Genomic DNA, 25,396 nt, shown 5'->3' with positions numbered 1-25,396 from the left:
CAGTTATAAATAAAGATTTCTACACATACTGCGATGAGGTGGCGACTTGTCCAGGGTGTACACCGCCTTCTGCCTTATTGTAGCTAAGATAGGCACCAGCGCCCCCTGCGACCCCAAAGGGAATAAGTGTTAAGAATGGATGGAATATACTCCTCCCCTCTTAACCAAGCCCCGCCCCAAACCACGCCCCCCGCCCCCCAGCTCCCGAAATCGGAGATCTCAAGGTTGGCAAGTATGGTTTCAGGATCAATTTTAAGGTTCTTCTTATGTTTTATAATGTTTTTTTTTTTTATGGTATTGGGCTTTATTATCTTTCAGAATTGCTTTTACCCCATGAGCCTTACCTAGCCCTGAGATCCTCGGGCATTTATCTAATTATTGCAAAAGTCAGGACACAAAGACACGGGATGGCATCTTTCCACCATTATGACGCCCGTCTATGGAACAGCTTGCCGGAGGACCTCAGGGCAGCGGAGAATGTTCATGTTTTTAACAGCGGGCTTAAAACCCAGCTTTTCGATTTGGCTTTTACCTGATATTAATTATTTTATTGAAGTCATTTGTATTTTACTTTTTATCCTATTAGTTTTGCAAGATTTAGTTTTTTTCTATGTATTTACTGTATATTCTTTTTTTTCTATTAGTCTTCATATGTTTTACTTCAATCCAATCCAATCCACTTTATTTATATAGCACATTTAAACAACAATAAAGTTTCCAAAGTGCTGCACAGCCATGTTAAAAACAATATTATGCTCCACCAATGAATGAATAAAACAAAAAATGAATAAAAATACAACCAATAAAAACAATATAAAAACAAATATGATTAAAAACTATTTTAAAAGGTAAAATCAATTGTATTTTATTCTTTATCTCTACTCATGGTTCTTTCTATTTTCCAACGTTCCTCAGATGAGCAATCTGCCTCAGGGGTTATCGGCCGTGCTTAACGGGGAACATTATCACCAAACCTATGCAAGCGTCAATATATACCTTGATGTTGCAGAAAAAAGACCATGTATTTTTTTAACCAATTTCCGAACTCTAAATGGGTGAATTTTGGCAAATTAAACGCCTTTCTGTTTATCGGTCTTGTAGCGATGACGTCAGAACGTGACGTCACCGAGGTAACACACCCGCCATTTTCATTTTCACATTACAAACAACGGGTCTCAGCTCTGTTATTTTCCATTTTTTTTTACTATTTTCTGGAACCTTGGAGACATCATGCCTCGTCGGTGTGTTGTCGGAGGGTGTAACAACACTAACAGGGAGAGATTCAAGTTGCACCACTGGCAAGAAATATGCCGCCAGACCCCCATTGAATGTGCCAGAGTGTCTTCACATTTGACCGGCGATGCTAAGACAGACATGGCACAGAGATGTATGGATAACCTGCAGATGCATTTGCAACCATTAAGTCAACGAAATCACAAAGGTGAGTTTTGTTGATGTTGTTGACTCATGTGCTAATCAGACATATTTGGTCGCAGCGTGACTGACAGCTAATCGATGCTAACATGCTACGCTAATCGATGCTAACATGCTATTTACGCTAACTGTATGTACATTTGAAACTAGATACCCACATTTTATGCGAAACAAACACTTACCAATCGACGGATTTAAGTTGCTCCAGTGTCACAAGATGCGAAAGTCCTGATCGTTTGGTCCGCACATTTTACCGGCGATGCTAATAAGGCAGCCATGCTATGGGCCACTTCATTAGGTACACCCATGCTATGGCCGAATAGCGTCAGTAGCTATTCGTTCAATAGCTTCAGTTTCTTCTTCAATTTCGTTTTCGCTATCTGCCTCCATACTCCGACCATCTGTTTCAATACATGCGTCATCTGTTGAATCGCTTAAGCCGCTGAAATCCGAGTCTGAATCCGAGCTAATGTCGCTATATGTTGCTGTGGTAACCGCCATGTTGTTTGTATTGGCAGCCCTGTATGACGTCACAGGGAAATGGACAGTCGCATCGCAAATAGCAAAAATCAAGAACTTTAAAGCTTTTTTTAGGGATATTCCGGGAGGTGTAAAATTTTGAAAAAAAATGCGAAAAATAAAACAAGCCACTGGGAACTCATTTTTATTGTTTTTAACCCTTTTGAAATTGTGATAATGTTCCCCTTTAAGGGGCGCTTTTTTGTCAGCATCTCGGTGGCCATGGTCTGATGACCTCCTGGTGCAGATGGCTCCTGTGATAGTGTTTACTCACATGTCTCCTCTGTACTCAGCCCTGCAATCATTTGTCTATATACAGTGGGGCAAAAAAAGTATTCAGTCAGCCACCGATTGTGCAAGTTCTCCCACTTAAAATGATGACAGAGGTCTGTAATTTTCATCATAGGTACACTTCAACTGTGAGAGACAGAATTTGAAAAAAAAAATCCAGGAATTCACATTGTAGGAATTTTAAAGAATTTATTTGTAAATTATGCCGGAAAATAAGTATTTGGTCAACCATTCAAAGCTCTCACTGATGGAAGGAGGTTTTGGCTCAAAATCTCACGATACATGGCCCCATTCATTATTTCCTTAACACGGATCAATCCTCCTGTCCCCTTAGCAGAAAAACAGCCCCAAAGCATGATGTTTCCGCCCCCACGCTTCACAGTAGGTATGGTGTTCTTGGGATGCAACTCAGTATTCTTCTTCCTCCAAACACGACGAGTTGAGTTTATACCAAAAAGTTCTATTTTGGTTTCATCCGACCACATGACATTCTCCCATTCCTCTCCTGTATCATCCATGTGCTCTCTGGCAAACTTCAGATGGGTTTGGACATGCACTGGCTTAAGCAGGGGGACACGTCTGGCACTGCAGGATTTAATTCCCTGTGTTACTGATGGTAACCTTTGTTACTTTGGTCCCAGCTCTCTGCAGGTCATTCACCAGGTCCTCCCATGTGGTTCTGGGATTTTTGCTCACCGTTCTCATGATCATTTTGACCCCACAAGATGAGATCTTGTGAGGAGCCCCAGATCGAGGGAGATTATCAGTGGTCTTGTATGTCTTCCATTTTCTGATAATTGCTCCCACAGTTGATTTTTTTCACACCAAGCTGCTTGCCTATTGTAGATTCACTCTTCCTAGTCTGGTGCAGGTCTACAATTCTTTTCCTGGTGTCCTTCGACAGCTCTCTGGTCTTGGTCATAGTGGAGTTTGGAGTCTGACTGTTTGAGGCTGTGGACAGGTGTCTTTTATACAGGTTCTAACAGGTTCCATTAATACAGGTAACGAGTGGAGGACAGAAGAGCTTCTTAAAGAAGAAGTTACAGGTCTGTAAGAGCCAGAGATCTTCCTTGTTTGAAGTGACCAAATACCTTTTTTTTCCACCTAAATTTACAAAAAAATTCTTTAAAATTCCTACAATGTGAATTCCTGGATTTTTTTGTTCACATTCTGTCTCTCACAGTTGAAGTGTACCTATGATGAAAATTACAGACCTCTGTCATCATTTTAAGTGGGAGAACTTGCACAATCGCTGGCTGACTAAATACTTTTTTGCCCCACTGTAGTTGCATGTGTGTGTGTGTGTGTGTGTGTGTGTGTAGGTTGTGAGTTCAAACTCCAACCGAGTCATACCAGACTATAAAAATGGGACCCATTACTTTCCTGCTTTAAACTTAGCAACAAGGGTTGGAATTGGGGGTTAAATCACCACAATGATTCCCGGGCGTGGCCACCGCTGCTGCTCACTGCTCCCCTCACCTCCCAGGGGGTGATCAAGGGTGATGGGTCTAATGCAGAGGACAAATTTCACCTCACTAGTGTGTGTGTGTGACAATTATTGGAACTTTATTATCTGTATTTATTTTGATCACTAGTGTCATTTACTATATATTATTACACTAACAGTGTATGTAATTGCTACATGGAAAAATATGACAAATATTCAACTATGATTATGTTATACATATTAATATTTCACTCTTTTTTTAAAATTTTAAACATCTTAAATTGAATTTAATCACTGATTGAACTTTAAAGTGTTGGGAATACATTAGTCAAATATTTGAACAAATAGAAAAACGCCATCGAACAAAATATTGTCATATGTTTTGGGATGTTTATACAGTATTAATGTTGTTTTTTCCAGTGGGTGCTTAAAATGGACGCAGCATGTAAAACTTTTCACAACCAACGAGCGAAATTTGCCATCATGAATTTCTTTATTAAAAGAAAAATACATAAATCCAATTATGTTACCATGATATTTTTGGATAAACTTATTACATATTTTTTTGTTTCATGTATTTTGTATTTATTGTGAATGGGAATTCAGCACGTTTGAAAAAAAAAATAATAAATAAATAAATAAGGAATAATATACCAAAAAAAAAACAATAATTATTTTACATGTGATTATTCACAATATATATATATATATTTTTGTATTTATTTATTTATTTATTTACTTGGTTGGTTGGTTAAAAATGATCTCAGCATTCATCAGTCTTCCCTGGCAATGAGCTAAAAGTATACTTAAAATAAAAAAAACCAATGAAAATAATTCCAAAAAATTACATTAATAATTCTTTATAATTAAAGATAATATACCGTATTTCCTTGAATTGCCGCCGGTGTGCTAATTAATTTAAAACCTCTTCTCACTCCTGCGCTTACAAAGGCATGCGGTAAAAGTAAGCATGTGCTAATTATTTTAAAACCTATTCTCACTTAGGCACTTACCAAAGGCATGTAGTGAAAATTTGAGTGTGATGTAAGCTTGGACCTTAAATCCTACTGAAAAGCTCTTAATCTTCTTCCCTTAATGCGATTTTGAAAATGATGACAGGGGAAGTGTCACTTGTGACGTCACCAGTTTGACCCGGCAGTAATACTAAGGAAATACGGTATTCTTCATTTTTTTTAATGTTTTTATTTTATTTACTTGGTTACTTGGTTGGTTGAAAATGATCTCAGCATTCATCAGTCTACCCTGGCAATGAGCTAAAAATATACTTAAAATAAAAAAAAACAATGAAAATAATTCCAAAAAATTACATTAATAAGTCTTTATAATTGAAGATAATATACCGTATTTCCTTGAATTGCCGCCGGTGCGCTAATTAATTTAAAACCTCTTCTCACTCCTGTGCTTACAAAGGCATGCGGTAAAAGTAAGCATGTGCTAATTATTTTAAAACCTCTTCTCACTCAGGCACTTACCAAAGGCATGTAGTAAAAATTTGAGTGTGATGTAAGCTTGGACCTTAAATCCTACTGAAAAGCTCTTAATCTTATTCTTTAAATGCGATTTTGAAAATGATGACAGGGGAAGTGTCACTCATGACGTCACCAGTTTGACCCGGCGGTAATACTAAGGAAATACGGTATTCTTCTTTTTTTTTTTAATGTTTTTATTTTATTTACTTGGTTACTTGGTTGGTTAAAAATGATCTTAGCATTCATCAGTCTACCCTGGCAATGAGCTAAAAGTATACTTATAATAAATACAAAAAAAAAATGAAAATAATTTAAAAAAATATATATTAAAAAGTCTTTATAATTAAAGATAATATATATGTTTTTTAACTGTTTTATATTTTCATTGAGTCTGATTCAACAGTCGTTACTAAATGAGCAGAAGTGGAAGAAAGACAACATTTACGTCAAATATTAAGAGACAGTCTTACAGAATATCAAAGGGCAGTTAAAGCAGAAACTTGAACTTATCTTTCTAATCTTGTGTCTAACAACAGTCACAAACCTCAGGTGCTGTTCGACACTTTTAACTTGCTTATTAATCCAATGAACTCAAACTTCTACTCTCTGTGAATAATTTTTGACATTTGCCACAGAGAAAATGTCCTTTCCTGTTGTAGTCTTACTGCCTTCCAGTGTTTTGAGCCAGAGTCCCTCCCTGACTTAACAAATATAGTTCTACAGATTACACCTTCTGCACACTGGACATTGTCCCATGTCGGCTTTCTAAAAATCTTTTTAACTCAATATTATCCATGGAGTAAATTCTTCCCCGAGGTGTGGATGTTTCCCAACCTCCTTGTGGTCCAGCCGCTACTCAAAAAGATTAACCTTGACCCCGATATCTTATCGAATTTTAGACCGATTTCGAAGTTGCCATTTTTATCTAAGGTCCTAGAAGAAGTTGTTTATGATCAACTTCTGTCCTCTCTGAACTCTCATATTGGAGAGAAATTTCAGTAAGTCCTACTGAAAGCCACTACTACCGACCACGCAGTCTGATAGTTTATATATCAATGATGAAATTTTAACATTGCAACACATGCCAATACGGCCGGGTTAGTTTACTAAATTGCAATTTTTAATATCCCACGGAGTTTCTTGTTGAAAACGTCGCGGAATGATGTGATGACGTCACGGACTGTAGAGGGCAATTTGTTCAATTAATAATGGAGAAGTCCAAGTAGAAAGATGGAGGTGGGAAGCTTTTAGCCTTTAGCCACACAAACACACGGTGATTCCTTTCTTAATATTCCCGGAGGTGAAGCTTTACTATGGATCAGAGCGGTCAAGCGAACATGGATCCCGTCCAAATGTCAACCGGCAGGTTTCGGTGAGAAAATCCTGTTAAAAAGTTGTCTCTTTTCATCGCGCAATTACACAGTATTCTGGACATCTGTGTTGCTGAATCTTTTGCAATTTGTTCAATTAATAATGGAGACGTCAAAGAAGAAAGATGGAGGTGGGACGCTTTAGCCACACAAACACACGGTGATTCCTTTTTTAAAATTCCCGGAGGTGAAGCTTTACTATGGATCAGAGCGGTCAAGCAAACATGGATCCCGAACACTTGTCAACCGGCACGTTTCGGTGAGAAAATTGTGGTAACAAGTCGTCTCTTTTCATGGCGCAATTACACAGTATTCTGGACATCTGTGTTGCCGAATCTTTTGCAATTTATTCAATTAATAATGGAGAAGTCCAAGTAGAAAGATGGAGGTGGGACGCTTTAGCCACACAAACACACGGTGATTCCTTTTTTTAAATTCCCGGAGGTGAAGCTTTACTATGGATCAGAGCGGTCAAGCGAACATGGATCCCGACCACTTGTCAACCGGCAGGTTTCGGTGAGAAAATTGTGTTAAAAAGTCGTCTCTTTTCATTGCGCAATTACACAGTATTCTGGACATCTGTGTTGCCGAATTTTTTTCAATTTGTTCAATTAATAATGGAGAAGTCCAAGTAGAAAGATGGAGGTGGGACGCTTTAGCCACACAAACACACGGTGATTCCTTGTTTGAAATTCCCGGAGGTGAAGCTTTACCATGGATCAGAGCGGTCAAGCGAACATGGATCCCGACCACTTGTCAACCGGCAGGTTTCGGTGAGAAAATTGTGGTAAAAAGTCGTCTCTTTTCATCGCGCAATTACACAGTATTCTGGACATCTGTGTTGCTGAATCTTTTGCAATTTGTTCAATTAATAATGGAGAAGTCCAAGTAGAAAGATGGAGGTGGGACGCTTTAGCCACACAAACACACGGTGATTCCTTTTTTAAAATTCCCAGAGGTGAAGCTTTACCATGGATCAGAGCGGTCAAGCGAACATGGATCCCGACCACTTGTCAACCGGCAGGTTTCGGTGAGAAAATTGTGTTAAAAAGTCGTCTCTTTTCATTGCGCAATTACACAGTATTCTGGACATCTGTGTTGCCGAATTTTTTTCAATTTGTTTAATTAATAATGGAGAAGTCCAAGTAGAAAGATGGAGGTGGGACGCTTTAGCCACACAAACACACGGTGATTCCTTGTTTGAAATTCCCGGAGGTGAAGCTTTACCATGGATCAGAGCGGTCAAGCGAACATGGATCCCGACCACTTGTCAACCGGCAGGTTTCGGTGAGAAAATTGTGGTAAAAAGTCGTCTCTTTTCATCGCGCAATTACACAGTATTCTGGACATCTGTGTTGCTGAATCTTTTGCAATTTGTTCAATTAATAATGGAGAAGTCCAAGTAGAAAGATGGAGGTGGGACGCTTTAGCCACACAAACACACGGTGATTCCTTTTTTAAAATTCCCAGAGGTGAAGCTTTACCATGGATCAGAGCGGTCAAGCGAACATGGATCCCGACCACTTGTCAACCGGCAGGTTTCGGTGAGAAAATTGTGTTAAAAAGTCGTCTCTTTTCATTGCGCAATTACACAGTATTCTGGACATCTGTGTTGCCGAATTTTTTTCAATTTGTTTAATTAATAATGGAGAAGTCCAAGTAGAAAGATGGAGGTGGGACGCTTTAGCCACACAAACACACGGTGATTCCTTGTTTGAAATTCCCGGAGGTGAAGCTTTACCATGGATCAGAGCGGTCAAGCGAACATGGATCCCGACCACTTGTCAACCGGCAGGTTTCGGTGAGAAAATTGTGGTAAAAAGTCGTCTCTTTTCATCGCGCAATTACACAGTATTCTGGACATCTGTGTTGCTGAATCTTTTGCAATTTGTTCAATTAATAATGGAGAAGTCCAAGTAGAAAGATGGAGGTGGGACGCTTTAGCCACACAAACACACGGTGATTCCTTTTTTAAAATTCCCAGAGGTGAAGCTTTACTATGGATCAGAGCGGTCAAGCGAACATGGATCCCGACCACTTGTCAACCGGCAGGTTTCAGTGAGAAAATTGTGGTAAAAAGTCGTCTCTTTTCATTGCGCAATTACACAGTATTCTGGACATCTGTGTTGCCGAATTTTTTTCAATTTGTTCAATTAATAATGGAGAAGTCCAAGTAGAAAGATGGAGGTGGGACGCTTTAGCCACACAAACACACGGTGATTCCTTGTTTGAAATTCCCGGAGGTGAAGCTTTACTATGGATCAGAGCGGTCAAGCGAACATGGATCCCGACCACTTGTCAACCGGCAGGTTTCGGTGAGAAAATTGTGGTAACAAGTCGTCTCTTTTCATTGCGCAATTACTCATTATTCTGGATATCTGTGTTGCTGAATCTTTTGCAATTTGTTCAATTAATAATGGAGAAGTCCAAGTAAAAAGATGGAGGTGGGAAGCTTTAGCCTTTAGCCACACAAACACACGGTGATTCCTTGTTTAAAATTCCGGGAGGTGAAGCTTTACTATGGATCACAGCAAACATGGATCCCGACCACTTGTCAACCGGCAGGTTTCGGTGAGAAAATTGTGGTAACAAGTCGTCTCATTTCATGGCGCAATTACACAGTACTCTGGACATCTGTGTTGCCGAATCTTTTGCAATTTGTTCAATTAATAATGGAGAAGTCCAAGTAGAAAGATGGAGGTGGGACGCTTTAGCCACACAAACACACGGTGATTCCTTTTTTAAAATTCCCAGAGGTGAAGCTTTACTATGGATCAGAGCGGTCAAGCGAACATGGATCCCGAACACTTGTCAACCAGCAGTTTTCGGTGAGAAAATTGTGGTAACAAGTCGTCTCTTTTCATCGCGCAATTACTCATTATTCTGGATATCTGTGTTGCTGAATCTTTTGCAATTTGTTCAATTAATAATGGAGAAGTCCAAGTAAAAAGATGGAGGTGGGAAGCTTTAGCCTTTAGCCACACAAACACACGGTGATTCCTTGTTTAAAATTCCGGGAGGTGAAGCTTTACTATGGATCACAGCAAACATGGATCCCGACCACTTGTCAACCGGCAGGTTTCGGTGAGAAAATTGTGGTAACAAGTCGTCTCGTTTCATCGCGCAATTACACAGTATTCTGGACATCTGTGTTGCCGAATCTTTTGCAATTTGTTCAATTAATAATGGAGAAGTCCAAGTAGAAAGATGGAGGTGGGACGCTTTAGCCACACAAACACACGGTGATTCCTTTTTTAAAATTCCCAGAGGTGAAGCTTTACTATGGATCAGAGCGGTCAAGCGAACATGGATCCCGAACACTTGTCAACCAGCAGTTTTCGGTGAGAAAATTGTGGTAAAAAGTAGTCTCTTTTCATCGCGCAATTACACAGTATTCTGGACATCTGTGTTGCCGAATTTTTTTCAATTTGTTCAATTAATAATGGAGCAGTCCAAGTAAAAAGATGGAGGTGGGAAGCTTTAGCCTTTAGCCACACAAACACACGGTGATTCCTTGTTTAAAATTCCCGGAGGTGAATCTTTACTATGGATCAGAGTGGTCAAGCGAACATGGATGATCCCCGACTACTTGTCAACCAGCAGGTTTCGGTGAGAAAATTGTGGTAACAAGTCGTCTCTTTTCATGGCGCAATTACACAGTATTCTGGACATCTGTGTTGCTGAATCTTTTGCAATTTGTTCAATTAATAATGGAGAAGTCCAAGTAGAAAGATGGAGGTGGGACGCTTTAGCCACACAAACACACGGTGATTCCTTTTTTAAAATTCCCAGAGGTGAAGCTTTACTATGGATCAGAGCGGTCAAGCGAACATGGATCCCGAACACTTGTCAACCAGCAGTTTTCGGTGAGAAAATTGTGGTAAAAAGTCGTCTCTTTTCATCGCGCAATTACACAGTATTCTGGACATCTGTGTTGCTGAATCTTTTGCAATTTGTTCAATTAATAATGGAGAAGTCCAAGTAGAAAGATGGAGGTGGGAAGCTTTAGCCTTTAGCCACACAAACACACGGTGATTCCTTGTTTAAAATTCCCGGAGGTGAAGCTTTACTATGGATCACAGCAAACATGGATCCCAACCACTTGTCAACCGGCAGGTTTCGGTGAGAAAATTGTGGTAATAAGTCGTCTCTTTTCATTGCGCAATTACACAGTATTCTGGACATCTGTGTTGCTGAATCTTTTGCAATTTGTTCAATTAATAATGGAGAAGTCCAAGTAGAAAGATGGAAGTGGGACGCTTTAGCCACACAAACACACGGTGATTCCTTGTTTAAAATTCCCGTAGCTGAAGCTTTACTATGGATCAGAGTGGTCAAGCGAACATGGATCCCGACTACTTGTCAACCAGCAGGTTTCGGTGAGAAAATTGTGGTAACAAGTCGTCTCTTTTCATCGCGCAATTACACAGTATTCTGGACATCTGTGTTGCTGAATCTTTTGCAATTTGTTCAATTAATAATGGAGAAGTCCAAGTAGAAAGATGGAGGTGGGACGCTTTAGCCACACAAACACACGGTGATTCCTTTTTTAAAATTCCCAGAGGTGAAGCTTTACTATGGATCAGAGCGGTCAAGCGAACATGGATCCCGAACACTTGTCAACCAGCAGTTTTCGGTGAGAAAATTGTGGTAAAAAGTCGTCTCTTTTCATCGCGCAATTACACAGTATTCTGGATATCTGTGTTGCTGAATCTTTTGCAATTTGTTCAATTAATAATGGAGAAGTCCAAGTAGAAAGATGGAGGTGGGAAGCTTTAGCCTTTAGCCACACAAACACACGGTAATTCCTTTCTTAATATTCCCGGAGGTGAAGCTTTACTATGGATCAGAGCGGTCAAGCGAACATGGATCCCGACCACTTGTCAACCGGCAGGTTTCGGTGAGAAAATTGTGGTAAAAAGTCGCCTTTTACCGGAGATCTGTAGAGTTTGCGCCGTCCTTGTGACTAATTCCCTCAGACACTGGCGTCAAGACACCCGTGGACACCCCCCTCCGACTATCAGGTACTATTTAACTCACTAAAACACTAGCAACACAATAGAAAGATAAGGGATTTCCCAGAATTATCCTAGTAAATGTGTCTAAAAACATCTGAATCAGTCAATGCAAAAGTCCGTGATATCATCGCTTACATGCAGTGATTTTTCCAGATTCTCTGAACTTTTTGATGATTTTACGGACCGTAGATGGTAAAATCCCTAAATTCCTTGCAATAGCTCGTTGAGAAATGTTGTTCTAAAACTGTTCGACAATTTGCTTACAAAGTGGTGACCCTCACCCCATCCTTGTTTGTGAATTACTTAGCATTTCACGGAAGCTGCTTTTATACCCAATCATGGCACTGTCACGCCAAATTTCTTCCCCCTACAAAAACCTTCCCCCCGGAAGACATTTGGCGTTAATACTTGAAGGACCCGAATGAGGGTGGAAGGACCTTAAAGCAGCCCACACAGCTGCCTGTTTTAAAAGCATTATAATTGGCTTGATTATCGTTGGTGAAAAATAACGGTGAGGAAAAAAATATTAGCATTCCAGCATGCTAACCTTTCAATCTATTTTTGCTTCGCTAATTTTAAAGCTGTAACCCTTAAAGGGGAACATTATCACCAAACCTATGCAAGCGTCAATATATACCTTGATGTTGCAGAAAAAAGACCATGTATTTTTTTAACCGATTTCCGAACTCTAAATGGGTGAATTTTCGCAAATTAAACGCCTTTCTGTTTATCGGTCTTTTAGCGATGACGTCAGAACGTGACGTCTCCGAGGTAACACACCCGCCGTATTCATTTTCACATTACAAACACCGGGTCTCAGCTCTGTTATTTTCCGTTTTTTCGACAATTTTTTGAAACCTTGGAGACATCATGCCTCGTCGGTGTGTTGTCGGAGGGTGTAACAACACTAACAGGGAGGGATTCAAGTTGCACCACTGGCAAGAAATCTGCCGCCAGACCCCCATTGAATGTACCAGAGTGTCTTTACATTTGACCGGCGATGCTAAGACAGACATGACACAGAGATGTATGGATAACCTGCAGATGCATTTGCAACCATTAAGTCAACGAAATCACAAAGGTGAGTTTTGTTGATGTTGTTGACTTATGTGCTAATCAGACATATTTGGTCACGGCATGACTGCCGGCTAATCGATGCTAACATGCTACGCTAATCGATGCTAACATGCTATTTACGCTACCTGTATGTACATTTGAAACAAGATACCCACATTTAATGCGAAACAAACACTTACCAATCGACGGATTTAAGTTGCTCCAGTGTCACAAGATGCGAAAGTCCTGACCGTTTGGTCCGCACATTTTACCGGCGATGCTAATAAGGCAGCCATTATATGGGCCACTTCATTAGGTACACCCACGCTATGGCCGAATAGCGTCAATAGCTATTAGCTCAATAGCTTTAATTTCTTCTTCAATTTCATTTTCGCTATCTGCCTCCATACTCCGACCATCTGTTTCAATACATGCGTAATCTGTTGAATCGCTTAAGCCGCTGAAATCCGAGTCTGAATCCGAGCTAGTGTCGCTATATCTTGCTGTGGTAACTGCCATGTTGTTTACATTGGCAGCACTGTGTGACGTCACAGGGAAATGGATAGTGGTTTCGAAGATAGCGAAAATGAGGTACTTTAAAAGATTTATTGAAGGATATTCCGCGACCGGTAAAATTTTGAAAAAAACTTCCAAAAATACAACAAGCCACTGGGAACTGATTTTTATTGTTTTTAACCCTTTTGAAATTGTGATAATGTTCCCCTTTAAGAGTCATATAACTTGGTATTGTTCCGCTCTCATTGGGGTCCTTCAGGCATTGGAGGGGCTTCCGGGGGGAAGAAATTTGGCGTGAGAGCACCCACCTGTTCCCAATTAGCCTGCACACCTGTGGGATGTTCCATATAAATGTTTGATGAGCATTCCTCAACTTTATCAGTATTTATTGCCACCTTTCCCAACTTCTTTGTCACGTGTTGCTGGCATCAAATTCTAAAGTTAAAATATCAGTTTGAACATCAAATATCTTGTCTTTGTAGCATATTCAACTGAATATGGGTTGAAAATTATTTGAAATCATTGTATTCTGTTTATATTTACATCTAACACAATTTCCCAACTCATATGGAAATATTGTATTTGAAAAATTGCAAAAAACAATAATTTCTCTTTGTGACTGAATTTGAATGTTTTTCTCCAGGTCTTGGCTACGGCACACAAGTGATCGTGACCTTGCTGAACTTCTACTACATCGTGGTCCTGGCTTGGGGGATGTTCTACCTGTCCTTCTCCTTCTCCTGGGACCTTCCCTGGTCTTCCTGCAACAACTCATGGAACACCGGTACTGTGCCGGGACCACTTTGTCTTTGTGAAGAAGAAACCCCTTGAACGTTCTACTCCCCGCTTCTGCAGAAAACTGTGTGGAGTTTCAGCGGAGAAACACCTCCATCAACCAAAGCATCTTCTCCAACGCCACCTCTCCTGTCATGGAGTTTTGGGAGTGAGTTCCATCCTGCGTCTCGCCTCACATGTTTCAGAAGGGGGGGGCGACCATGCACGACTCTCTTTGGTCTCAACAGGAGACGAGCGCTAAGGATCTCGCCCGGCATCGACCATATGGGCTCGCTCAACTGGGACCTGGTTCTGTGTCTGTTCATCGCTTGGGTTATGTGCTACTTTTGCATCTGGAAGGGGGTTAAGTCCACAGGAAAGGTGAGTGGGAGTCAAAATAGCGTCTTTGTTTCAGTTGTTGAGCGATAAGTCATTTTGTGTCAATGCAGGTGGTCTACTTCACTGCCACCTTCCCTTATTTGATGCTTATTGTGCTGTTGGTGCGAGGGCTCACTCTGCCTGGTGCCGGCATCGGCATCCAGTTCTACCTCTATCCTGATTTGGGACGTCTGGCAGACCCACAGGTACCAAAGTGTTTGACGACTGGCTGTTACAATTTTTGATGGTCTGACCGGATATATGATTACAATTTGAATATGGGGCTTTTTTCAATTATATTTTATGGAATTTTTTTTTTTTTTTTTTTTTTTTTTTGATCATTTTAAATCAAAAACTAGAATTTGATTACAATTTGAATATGGGGCTTTTTTCAATTATATTCTGTGGAATTTAAAAAAAAATTTTTTTAATCATTTTAAATCAAAAACTGGAATTATATAGTACTTCTTGCACAGGCGAGTAGCAAACCTAAGTGCTTTATACCAGAAAAAAAACAGAAACACACGCACACACACACACACACGCACGTTCTTGTATTTTTTACCTTCTTGAGACCTACAAAAAATGCCTACCTTTTTAGGACCCCCTTTTCTAGATATATAAAGATTTGTATTTACAACATTAATAATATATGCAAACTACGTATATATATATATATATATATATATATACATACATATATACATATACATACATATGTACATACATATACATATATATACATACATATACATATATATACATATATACATAGACACACACATATATACATATACATATACACATATATATACACATATATACAATATATACACACATACATATATACACATATATGTACATACATATACATATACATATACATACATATACATATATACATATATATATATACATATATACATATCCATATATACATATACATATATATACATATATACACACATATATACATATACACATATATGTACACATTTATACACACATACATATATATACATATATATATATACATATACATGCATATATACATACATATATACATACACATATATACATTTATATATACATACATACATATATACATATATACATATATATACATACATATATTCATATACACACACACATACATATATACATACACACACACATATATATATATATATCCATTTTATCAAAGGGCGTGTTAGGAAAACGCATGGCTGCCGTTTTGTTACCCCAAGATGCAAGAACCATGAGGAGGATGAGCAGGGAAGATGACTTTAATAATCATCAAACAGAAAAATGAAGCAGTCTTGCAAACAAAAGTTCCAAACAGAGAGTGTTATCTTCGAGCACTGAGGAGTGCTCGAGTGAAAACATAAATAGACATATACTGATTGGCAGCAGGTGTGGACCGGCTGCCAATCAACGGCAGGTGAGGAGAAAACAGTGCTCCGCGGAACAAACAGGGAATTTAACAAAATAAGAGCACTGACGGGAAGTATAAAAACAAGGAAAACAAACAAAAATGAAGTGACAAATCGCCACAGGGTGCTCTTTTCATTTTCTTGTTGTGGTGAAGAAGGAGCTGAGCCGGAAGGCAAAGCTCTCAATTTACCGGTCGATCTACGTTCCCATCCTCACCTATGGTCATGAGCTTTGGGTCATGACCGAAAGGATAAGATCACGGGTACAAGCGGCCCAAATGAGTTTCCTCCGCCGTGTGGCGGGGCTCTCCCTTAGAGATAGGGTGAGAAGCTCTGCCATCCGGGAGGAACTCAAAGTAAAGCCGCTGCTCCTCCACATCGAGAGGAGCCAGATGAGGTGGTTCAGGCATCTGGTCAGGATGCCACCCGAACGCCTCCCTAGGGAGGTGTCTAGGGCACGTCCATCCGGTAGGAGGCCACGGGGAAGACCCAGGACACGTTGGGAAGACTATGTCTCCCGGCTGGCCTGGGAACGCCTCGGGATCCCCCGGGAAGAGCTAGACGAAAAGGCTGGGGAGAGGGAAGTCTGGGTTTCCCTGCTTAGGCTGCTGCCCCCGCAGCCTGACCTCGGATAAGTGGAAGAAGATGGATGGAGTGGAGGGGGAGCACTTTTAAAACCGCCACACAGTCAATTTAAAAATCCCTCCTTTTTGGAACCACTCTAATTTTGATAGATTTCACCACTCGGAGTGCAAATGAGACATTCTCTATTAGATGCAATTGTTTTCCGTATTGGGACCATAATTTGGGTCCTAACTTGTTCACCGGTCCTCATATGGAAGTTACTTTACCTTGTTGATGTCTCACACACACACTTACACACACAACAAAACAAAGCATGGCATGGCACTGGGGATTGAGGAAAAGCGACACCTTCGAGGTGTCCTCACTACAGAATAACCAAAATAAACACCATCTGAAAATAGTTTAAAACATATTTCAGAATGTTTGTTGTGATAAAATATAAATACATCAATAAATGAATACTTAGACTTAGACTTAGACAACCTTTAATGATCCACAAGGGAAATTGTTCAACACAGTAGCTTAGTTACAATGATGGAAAGTGTAAGGATGGAAAGGACAATGCAGGTATAAATAGACTAGGTATAGCAATGTAAAATATAACATATCTGCGAATATATACAATATATACTTATCATGTGTACAGTATACAATATATGCAGATATAATATGTCTATAACATATATACAATATATACCAAATGCTATGTACACTATCACAGTATATTTGGCAGCCCCAGCATAAAGAAAGAGTAAGTCCAAGAGAAAATGGAAAATAAGACATTAACAACAAAAAGAAGTAGCTGACATAGAAGGTGTCAGGTAATAGGCAGATATCATCTATTGCTGTATGGGGAGTGATTATACAGCTGGATGGAGTGCGGAATGAAGGAGTTCTTGAATCGCACAGAGCGGGAAGGAAGCTGAAGGAGCCTGTTGGAGTATGAACTCCGCTGACCCTCAATTGTCTGGTGGAGTGGGTGGGCAGGATTGTCCATGATGGCCAGCAGTTTGTCCAGTGTCCTCCTGTCCCTCACTGACACAAACGCCTCCAACTGCGAGCCAATAGTTTGGCCGACTTTCCGGATCAATTTATCAATCCGGTTTGAGTCCCTTTTGCTGGTGCTGCTCCCCCAACAAACCATAGCGAAGTGAAGGGCACTGGCCACAACAGACTGATAGAAGATCTCCAACAGCTTGCTGCATACATTAAAGGACCTAAGCTTCCTCGGGAGAAAAAGTCTGCTCATTCCCTTCTTGTAAACAGCGTTGCAGTTGTCCTTCCAGTCCAGTCTGCTGTTCAAATGAACTTATATTGCCCCACCACTGCCACCTCCCGGCCCTGGATCTTGATGGGCTCCAGCGGGGTCATACTCTTCCTGAAGTCGATGACCAGCTTCTTGGTCTTGTCCACGTTAAGGACCAGATGGTTCGCCTGAGACCACGCCACAAAGTCAGCAATCAGTGTCCTATACTCCAATTCCTGTCCCTCTCTGACACAGCCAACCACAGCAGAGTCGTCAGAAGATTTCTGCAGGTGGCAGAACCTGGAACTGTACTGGAAGTCTGAGGTGTACAGGGTGAACAGGAAAGGAGACAGGACAGTCCCCTGTGGAGCACCTACACCACTGACCACAGTATCTGACAGGGAGCTCCCCAGTCGCACAAACTGGGGCCTGTCAGACAAGTAATCAGTGATCCAGGAGACAATGGATGAGCTGACACCCATCCTGAGTAACTTGTCACTCATCAGAATTGGCTGAATGGTGTTAAAGGCACTGGAGAAATCAAAGAACATGATCCTCACAGTGCCCTTCCCACCATCCAGGTGTAGAGTGAGCATGATGCAGCAGGTAGATAACAGCATCATCCACTCCTACATGGGGCTGATATGCAAACTGTAGAGGATCAAGGGAAGGAGCCACCAGGGGTCTCAGCTGTTCCAGTAGAAGTCTTCCGAGACTTCTACTGGAACAGCTGAGACCATACATACATAACATTGAGAGAACGATGACTTTTCAAAACAATTTGATTAATTTACTTATGTTATAGCTTTTAAATATAATAAGAGTATTAGTGATAATAGTATTAATAATAATCATTAAAAAAAGTGAGCTAAACACATTTTTAGGTTATTTTGTTCAGATTAAATATATATATTTTTCAAAAATATAATAATAATTTAGGTACTAATAAAAGAAAAAAACATGTTTTAGATAATGTGAATTATTTTAAGGTAATCTAATTGTATTTATAATTTAAAAAATAATAATAGTGATAGTATCAATAACGTAACATGATGCTCTTTTAAATATATATTTTTAAATGGTTATTTTGTTCAGTTTACTTATATATAATTTTTGAAAACATAATAATAATATTGGTACTAATAAAACAAAAAAACCTGTTTAAGATAATGTGAACTATTTTAAGGTAATCTAATTTTTTTTATAATTTTAAAAATAATAATAGTGATAGTATCAATAACATAAAATGATGCTCTTTTAAATATATATTTTAATGGATTCCAACAGTTTACTTTTATCCAGTCTTCAAATTGTTTTAATTAAATTATATAATAATCATAATATTAATAATATCAATAATTATAATAACAAAAAAAACATGGTGTTTTTAAAATAAACATTTAAATGTATTTTTTAAAGTTAATTTTATCAATGTACTTTGCTTTAATATTTTAAATACAATATTGATAACAATAAGAAAGAAAAAAATATGGTGTTTTTTAATACTGTAAAAAATATTCTAATTATAATAATAACAAAACAAATTGTTGATTCCCAATCACTGTGCCGCGTGTTGTGCACCAATTTCCCTGACCTGGACGTTTTCTGACACGCCAAAACAATGAAATGTTCTTCCACTGGATGCCTTTGGTGTTTCCACCTGTTACCGTTCATACCTTATTTTTCTTCTGCAGTGCGCCGTGAGATCTTTCTTACGTCAAACATGTGCCTGAACATAGAAAGTAGAACAAAAGGTATGAGATTGGGATCGGCAGTTCGGCAGCATGGCAATATCTGTATGGCACATACATGAAGTCGGCAGGGTACACCCTGGACAAGTCACCATCTCATCGCAGGGCCAACACAGATAGACAGACAACATTCACACACTAGGGACCATTTAGTGTTGCCAATCAACCTATCCCCAGGTGCATGTCTTTACCTGGGGAGAACATGCAAACTCCACAGAGAAAGATCCCAAGCGCAGGATCGAACCAGGGACCTTCGTATTGTGAGGCAGATACACTAACCCCTTTTACCACCGTGCTGCCTCCCATAAAGTCGTATATCTTTGTTCAGTTTGCAGCTAAACAGCTTTTAGACGTTGCTTTTGTCCAAACACCTGCATTTGTGAGGCCTGCTTCACCATCTCTGGTTGAGGTTTAGACTCTTCAGTTCTTCCCCAAATGAGAATTTATTGGTGTTTTGCCCCCTGCTGGTAGGGGAAACACTAGGTGCAAGGCCACCCATGGTTCCGAACGGGGGTTCCTGCTGGGTCCATCTGTGCTATGTAAAAAGAAGCAGGAACTGCAAGGATCAGATCAAACGCCGGGCCAGGACTCTGCTAGGACTGTAAACAGGACCACAGAGTGCAGACCAGGCCCCCCATATGGCTGTAAACCTGCGGTCCAATCAGACCAAGCCTGTAGTGTTTTGGACTGTAGAGGTTTGGTAATGAGTATTCATTGCATGTTACTTATTACACATCAGTGAATTCCTCTGGATCATACAAGCGTTGGGTGTCACGTGCCTTGCTGCCTTAATGGTGTGCTGTAGTTAAATAAACGCGCTCGGCTGCACAATTTCACATAAAGTTATGTAATCCTTGTAATACTTCATGCATTTACTTAAATTTCTTCACCTCCTGTACCAAGCTTTCTTGTTAGTCAAATTAAAACAGATCCAGACAGCGAAGAATAACACATTGTATAAAGAACAAGTTGTCAGGCTTGCCACTGACAGTTTGGGTTTTAGTTTTTCCTCTGTGTGTTTAGTATTTCCTGTCAGCACGCTTATTTTGGTTCAGCTTCCTGTTTGTCTCCCGGAGTGCTTTTTTTCCCTTCAGCTGCGGCCGATTGGCACCTGGCCACACCTGGTGTCAATCAGCCCGCTCCTATTTGTACCTGCTTTGTCTTTCAGTCAGCGCTGGATTATTGATTCGTCGATGTCACTTCTTGTCGCTCTTGTCATGTATTATCGCTATATTCGTAGCTTACTGTTTTTTGTTCCCTACTTCCAGTTTGTTCTTTCATTTTACAAGTACGACTTCTGTTTCCCTGCTCGCTACCCGCTAGCTTCCACGCTAGGCCCCTTTTTGTTTTTGCTAGCTTCCATGCTTGGTCTCATTTTTGTTTTCTAGCTCCCATGCTAGCTCTCTTAGTTTGTTATCCGCCTTATGCGCGCTTTGTTCTAGTACCCCTTTGTTTGTTCGTGTTTTAGTATTTTTATTAAATCATGTTTTCTCACTCCATGCCTGCCTCCATCTCTGCATCTTGGGGTTCGTCAACAACAAGTAGTTCTTCCAAATATAAAGCAATGTATATATGAACATTTAATATAATTTTGCACTTAATTGGAGATTATCTTCGGCAAATAAATAGTAAAAGCCACTCGGATGCCCTGCGATGAGGTGGTGACTTGTCCAGTGTGTACCCCGGCATTCGCCAGAATGCAGCTGAGATAGGCTCCAGCACCCACCCCAACCCCGAAAGGGACAAGCGGTAGAAAATGGATTGATGGATGGCACTCGGATACCTCTTTTACATTTTACTTCTTGTTTCTGTGTTAAATATGAGGATCATAATCATAAAAAGCAATTTAAACTATTTTTAATTTAATTAGTTTACTTATATTTATTTTATCTTATAAAATAATACAATAATTATACTGAAATGTATAATATTAATAAAATAATTTTGAAAATACATGTTAATTCAATAAATGTACTTATTTTTCATCTTTAAAAAGTAAATATTTTTTGAAATATAACAAAAAATAAGAATTAAAAAATAAATAATAATGATAATAATAAACAGTGTTTTTTAAATATTGTAAAAAATGTTTTACATTAATTACATTTTATTAATAAAGGCAGCACGGTGTGCCAGGGGTTAGTGCATGTGCCTCACAATACAAAGGTCCTGAGTAGTCCTGAGTTCAATCCCGGGTTTGGGATTTTTCTGTGTGAAGTTTGCATGTTCTCCCCGTGACTGCGTGGGTTCTCCCCCACCTTCCGCCTGAATGCAACTGAGATAGAATCCAGCACTCCCCCGCAACCCCAAAAGGACAAGCGGTAGAAAATGGATGGCTGGAAAATATTGACACAAAAAAACATGGGAGGTAAATTGGCAATTCCCAACCACTGTTCCGCGTGCCAATGTCACTGAATCAGACCTGTTGTGACACACCAAACAATCTCGCCTTCCTTATCAAACTCCTAGCATTCACAACTTTCTTTGGCCCAATGGTGGCTTATTTTGCAGAGGCATACTCAAAAAAAGATTGTTTGGGCACATGATTTCGCAGAATGGTATGCGGGCAAACTAGTTTTTCTGCAAAAAAAGTGAGGCCTACAAAAACAAAAGTACTAGAATAGAATAGATTTTTATTGTCATTATTGCAGTGAACAGGTTCAAAGAACAACAAAATTGGAGCAGATCCCCTAAGGTGCATATACAATATGGTAATATAAATAGTAAAAAAAAGGGAAATGAGAGATTTATATATATATATATATATATATATGTATATATATCCACACAGATGAATTTATGCATACATATGAATATATATACACACATACATATAACATTATTGCCAGAGGTGGGTAGTTACGCGCTACATTTACTCCGTTACATCTACTTGAGTAACTTTTGGGATAAATTGTACTTCTAAGAGTAGTTTTTTTTGCAACATACTTTTACTTTTACTTGAGAATATTTATAGAGAAGAAACGCTACTTTTACTCCGCTCCATTCATGTACATTTAGCTCGTTACTCGCTACTTTTTTTTTTATCGCTCTATTAATGTTTGTTTTGGTTTTTCAAAGTAGGATCTGCGCATGCCTGCGTTTCACCAATCACATGCAGTCACTGGTGACGTTGGACCAATCAAACAGAGCCAGGTGGTCACATGACCGTCACACGTCAAATCCAACTTTAAACAGTTGAAAAACTTATTGGGGTGTTACCATTTAGTGGTCAATTGTACGGAACATGTACTGTACTGTGCAATCTACTAATAAAAGTTTCAATCAATCGAAAGTGTATAGGAAAAAAGACACTTTTTATTTCAATCGTACTTCCCGTCAAAAGCCTAAAGACTGATCGCACACTTCCTGTCTTCACAATAAAAGTGCCGCTCCATCGCGCCTGCGCTAACAAAATAAGAGTCTCGGAAAGCCATGCGAAAACAAGCTAGCAAGCTACGGAGTTTGCCGCCAATGTATTTCTTGTAAAGTGTATAAAACCGAATATGGAAGCTGGACAAATAAGATGCCAAAAACCAACGACTTTCATGTGGTATTAGACAGAAAGGAAGAACTTTTTTTCTCCTCCATTTGAAAACGTGAACGTTTTCAGCACTACTGATTCCAAACAATGCAAGTCATCAGAATCAGGTAATACACCAACTTATATTCTTGGCTTCATGAAAGATAGGAATCTATATGTTAAACATGCATGTATATTCATTAAAACACCTTTAACATGTCAACAAAAACGGCAAAATAAACATAAATTATATATATCCACCCATCCATCCATTTTCTACCGCTTATTCCCTTTTGAAGTCGCGGGGGGCGCTGGCACCTATCTCAGCTACAATCGGGCGGAAGGCGGGGTACACCCTGGACATATTAATATATATGATATGTGTGTGTATGTATATATTGTTTTCATGAAAGATAGGAATCTATATGTTAAACATGCATGTATATTCATTAAAACACCTTTAACATGTCAACAAAAAAAAAAAAAAAATATATATATCCATCCATCCATCCATTTCCTACCGCTTATTCCCTTAGTTGCGGGGGGCGCTGGCACCTATCTCAGCTACAATCGGGCGGAAGGCGGGGTACACACTGGACATATTAATATATATGATATGTGTGTGTATGTATATGATACATGTGTGTATGTATATATGAGGTAGATCACCTCGACTTGGTCATTTATTAAATAATTGATTGATGTTGAAAAACTTATTGGGGTGTTACCATTTAGTGGTCAATTGTTCAAAATATGTACTGTACTGTGCAATCTACTAATAAAAGTTTCAATCAATCAAAAGTGTAAAGGAAAAAAGACACTTTTTATTTCAACCGTACTTCCCGTCAAAAGCCTAAAGACTGATCGCACAGTTCCTGTCTTCACAATAAAAGCGCCGCTCCATCGCGCCTGCGCTAACAAAATAAGAGTCTCCGAAAGCCAGCACAAACAAGCTAGCAAGCTACGGAGTTTGCCGCCAATGTATTTCTTGTAAAGTGTAAAAAAACGAATATAGTAGCTGGACATATAAGATGCCAAAAACAACGACTTTCATGTGGTATTAGACAGAAAGGAAGAACTTTTTTTCTCCTACATTTGAAAACTTGCCGTTTTCAGCACTACTGATTCCATCCATCCATCCATTTCCTACCGCTTATTCCGTTTCGGGGTTGCGGGGGGCGCTGGCACCTATCTCAGCTACAATCGGGCGGAAGGCGGGGTACAATGCCAATCAATGCAAGTCATCAGAATCAGGTAATACACCAACTTATATTATTGTCTTCATGAAAGATAGGAATCTGTATTTTAAACATGCATGTATATTCATTAAAACACCTTTAACATGTCAACAAAAACGGCAAAATATATATAAATTATATATATATATATATATATATATATCCATCCATTTCCTACCGCTTATTCCCATTTGAAGTCGCGGGGGGCGCTGGCACCTATCTCAGCTACAGTCGGGCGGAAGGTGGGGTACACCCTGGACATATTTATACATATGATGTGTGTGTATGTATATGATACGTGTGTGTATGTATATATTGTCTTCATGAAAGATAGGAATCTATATGTTAAACATGCATGTATATTCATTAAAACACCTCTAACATGTCAACAAAAAAATATATATATATATCCATCCATCCATCCATCCATTTCCTACCGCTTATTCCCTTTTGAAGTCGCGGGGGACGCTGGCACCTATCTCAGCTACAATCAGGCGGAAGGCGGGGTACACCCTGGACATATTTATATGATATGTGTGTGTATATATATGATACGTGTGTGTATGTATACACGAGGTAGATCACCTCGACTTGGTCATTTATTAAATAATTGATTAACGTTGAAAAACTTATTGGGGTGTTACCATTTAGTGGTCATTTGTACAGAATATGTACTGTACTGTACAATCTACTAATAAAATAATCAATCAATCAATGAATGCCTACTGAGCCTATGGTGCTGTTTAGTTATTGTGGCTCAATTTGCCTTTTTTTTAATTTTAATGTATAATATATATTATTGTTTTAGTTGCATAAGAGATATTCCTGGCTCTGAATTTGCTCATTGCTATTTTTATGTTTTTGTTCATTATTTGTCGCCGTAATGAGGTTACTCATCAGTTACTTGAGTAGTTTTTTCACAACATACTTTTTACTTTTACTCCAGTAAATATTTGGGTGACTACTCCTTACTTTTACTCGAGTAATACATCTCTAAAGTAACAGTACTCTTACTTGAGTACAGTTTTTGGCTACTCTACCCACCTCTGATTATTGCACATTATAGTCCAAAAAAAAAAAATACAAAATTAAAAACATGACACCTGAGGACATGATGGACATATGGCACATTATAATTTCGGAATGTTTTCATACAATTTTTCCTATTTGAAGGTATGGATGGATGCCGGCACCCAGATCTTCTTCTCCTATGCTATTTGCTTAGGGTCCCTCACTGCGCTGGGCAGCTACAACAAGTACAACAACAACTGCTACAGGTGCGTCCATCCTACACCTGCACAGCGCATCAACAGGAAGTCAGCTTCACATA

General features: G+C 39.3%; 1 protein-coding gene across 1 annotated transcript in view; it reads left to right on the top strand.

Annotated features, from left to right (window-relative positions):
* The window catches only part of LOC133561201 (sodium- and chloride-dependent GABA transporter 2-like), a 47,020-nt gene that overhangs the window by 10,601 nt on the left and 11,023 nt on the right, over positions 1-25,396 (top strand). Inside the window, exons 4-8 of the mRNA XM_061914505.1 lie at positions 13,785-13,925; positions 13,997-14,084; positions 14,164-14,296; positions 14,365-14,499; positions 25,240-25,343. Coding sequence (XP_061770489.1) covers positions 13,785-13,925; positions 13,997-14,084; positions 14,164-14,296; positions 14,365-14,499; positions 25,240-25,343 — 601 coding nt within the window. The remainder of the gene's footprint in view (positions 1-13,784; positions 13,926-13,996; positions 14,085-14,163; positions 14,297-14,364; positions 14,500-25,239; positions 25,344-25,396) is intronic.

The sequence above is a fragment of the Nerophis ophidion genome, linkage group LG10 (genome assembly GCF_033978795.1).
Source record: "Nerophis ophidion isolate RoL-2023_Sa linkage group LG10, RoL_Noph_v1.0, whole genome shotgun sequence".
Classification (NCBI taxonomy): Eukaryota; Metazoa; Chordata; class Actinopteri; order Syngnathiformes; family Syngnathidae; genus Nerophis; species Nerophis ophidion.
This window is presented reverse-complemented; position numbering and strand designations above follow the sequence as displayed.